Genomic DNA, 2,500 nt, shown 5'->3' on the forward strand with positions numbered 1-2,500 from the left:
AAAAAATGAAGAATAATCTAAATGTTTACGACGTTAGATTCCTCAACAACTGAACAATTTACCAATACGGAGACGCAATGAATGAATGAAAAAATAAAAAAAAAGTATAAATAATTATTAATAATAATAATTAAAAAAAGAAATAGAAGCAATAAATATGAATGAATGAGAAAAAAAAAATTTAATAAAAATAAATAAATGAATAAATAAATAAGGACACGAACAAATGAATGAGAAAGAAATAAATGTATAAATAATTACTTAAAAAAGAAATGGAAACAATAAATATAAATGAATGAATGAATAATAAAAAAAAATTAAATGTATAAATAATTATTTAAAAAAACAAAAAAGAAAGAGAAAAGAAAAGAAAAGAAAGAAAATAAATAAATATGTATATGTAAATAAATAAAATAGAAAGGGTGTGAATGCTTGAATGAATGAAAAAGAAAAAAAAGTATAAATAATTATTTTTAAAAAATAAAAAAGAAATAGAAACAATAAATATCAATGAATGAATGAATGAATGAATAAGAAAAATTCTCCAAAAAAACATGTAAATAATTATTAAAAAAAAAAAAGAAAACGGTACAATAAATATGAATGAATGACAAACAAAAATAAAAATAATTACGTATACATAAATAAAGAAATAAAATAAAAAGGATATGAATGAAGGAAGGAGAAATAAACAAGTATAAATAATTATTTTTAAAAATTTTTAAAAAGAAATAAAAACAATAAATATCAACGAATGAATAAATGGGAAATAAATAAATAAATAAATAAACATTCAAAAAATGAATGGATAAATAATTATTTTTAAAAATAAGAAATAGAAACAAATATCAAAGAATGAGAAAGAAAAAACTGAATAATTATTAATTAAATAGTAAAAGCAGTTGTATAAATAAACTAATAAATAAATAAAATAAAAAAGATATGAATGAATGAATGAATGAGAAAAGAAAAATTTGCAAAAAAATAAACGCATAAATAATTATTTTAAAAACAAAAAACAGAAATAGTATATATCAATGAATGAATTAATTAATTAATGGGGAAGAAAATATAATTAATTAATTGATTGATTAATTAAATAGTAAAAAAAAGTTACATAAACAAATGCATAAATAAATAAAATAGAAAGGGTATGAATGAATAAATGAAAGTAAAAAAAACTAGTAAAATATGTAAATAAATTAATAATACAGAAGAATAAATATATCAGAATATATCAGTTAGAATAAATAAATGAATAAACAAACAAAAAATTATTTTCTAAAAATATATTAACAGATCACTGCACTGGAAGTAGCTAAATTTGATGTTAAAATTTTACTTACGTGTTAAAATGTTATTTTTAAAAACGTGTTTCTATAATAACGCTTCTATTATTAATAAATAATAATTTGTTTTATTAATTTTTATCCTTCTTTTCTGGAAGCAAAAATATATATACATTGTATATCTACAATGTTAGAGAATAATGATATGATATTTTTGTCATGTTTTTATTTATTTATTTTTTAATTAGATGAGTCAGTGTTAAATATAAGCGCTAGTTACACTAACGACCCGATTCGGAGGTGTGTTTGAACACGGAGTGCGATACACTCGCGCACTTTAGGGGTAAAAAGGTAAATATAAGCTATAAAAAAGTAAATAATTTAACACTACTGTGAACGATTAGCAAAACGTCGTATCATGTTGAGAAAGTCACCTGTCTCTGGGAACGTCCAGCGCCGTGTTGTAGTCCGGAGGTCCTCCTGGTAACATGTTGAACAGTAAGTGATTCATCCCCTTATCCCATCTGTAAACACACACACACACACACACACACACACACACACACACACACACACACACACACACGACATTAAATCATGTGTACATGGGGGATTTCTTTTTTAAAAAGTGTTCCTCTTTTCAAACTGTTGCTCATGCTCGTAACACACACGGAAAAAAAGTGCTATCTGCCCTCTTCCGCATACATGAGCCCACAGACGCCTGCGATTGGCTAGTGTCGCTGTGATTGACAGGGGAGAGACAGTATAACCCCGCCCACCCAGAGAGCACGGACAATTCTGCTCTCTTGGACTCCTGGCTAAACCTCTAAAACATCTCTTATCCTCTTATTATTATTATTATTATTATTCTCTTAATATTATGACGTAACACTAAATAAATAAATAATGTTAATAAAGTAACACTATGTACGAGGATAAAATAAAAGATGAAGTGAAAATAAGGACAAACTTGAGTGTAAAGTGATAAAATAAAAATATAAAGTTTTTAAAAAATTACCCTACACACAATTTTCCTTAAAAAAATGGTGTCCTGAATGTTTTATACAAAAGACATGAATGAATTCTTTTCGTCGTCTGAGTCAAATTATCCTGTGTGTGAGAGAGAGAGAGAGAGAGAGAGAGAGAGAAAAAGCGAGACAGCAAGAGTGAGAGAGTGAAAGAGTGAGAGAGAGAGATAGAGAGAGAGAGAT

The 2,500-nt window shown here is 25.3% G+C and overlaps 1 protein-coding gene across 1 annotated transcript in view; it reads right to left on the bottom strand.

Annotated features, from left to right (window-relative positions):
* Positions 1-2,500, bottom strand: part of ext2 (exostosin glycosyltransferase 2) — a 52,382-nt gene that overhangs the window by 43,011 nt on the left and 6,871 nt on the right. Inside the window, exon 4 of the mRNA XM_034308644.2 lies at positions 1,724-1,813. Coding sequence (XP_034164535.1) covers positions 1,724-1,813 — 90 coding nt within the window. The remainder of the gene's footprint in view (positions 1-1,723; positions 1,814-2,500) is intronic.

The sequence above is a fragment of the Pangasianodon hypophthalmus genome, chromosome 11, assembly GCF_027358585.1.
Source record: "Pangasianodon hypophthalmus isolate fPanHyp1 chromosome 11, fPanHyp1.pri, whole genome shotgun sequence".
NCBI classification, from domain to species: domain Eukaryota; kingdom Metazoa; phylum Chordata; class Actinopteri; order Siluriformes; family Pangasiidae; genus Pangasianodon; species Pangasianodon hypophthalmus.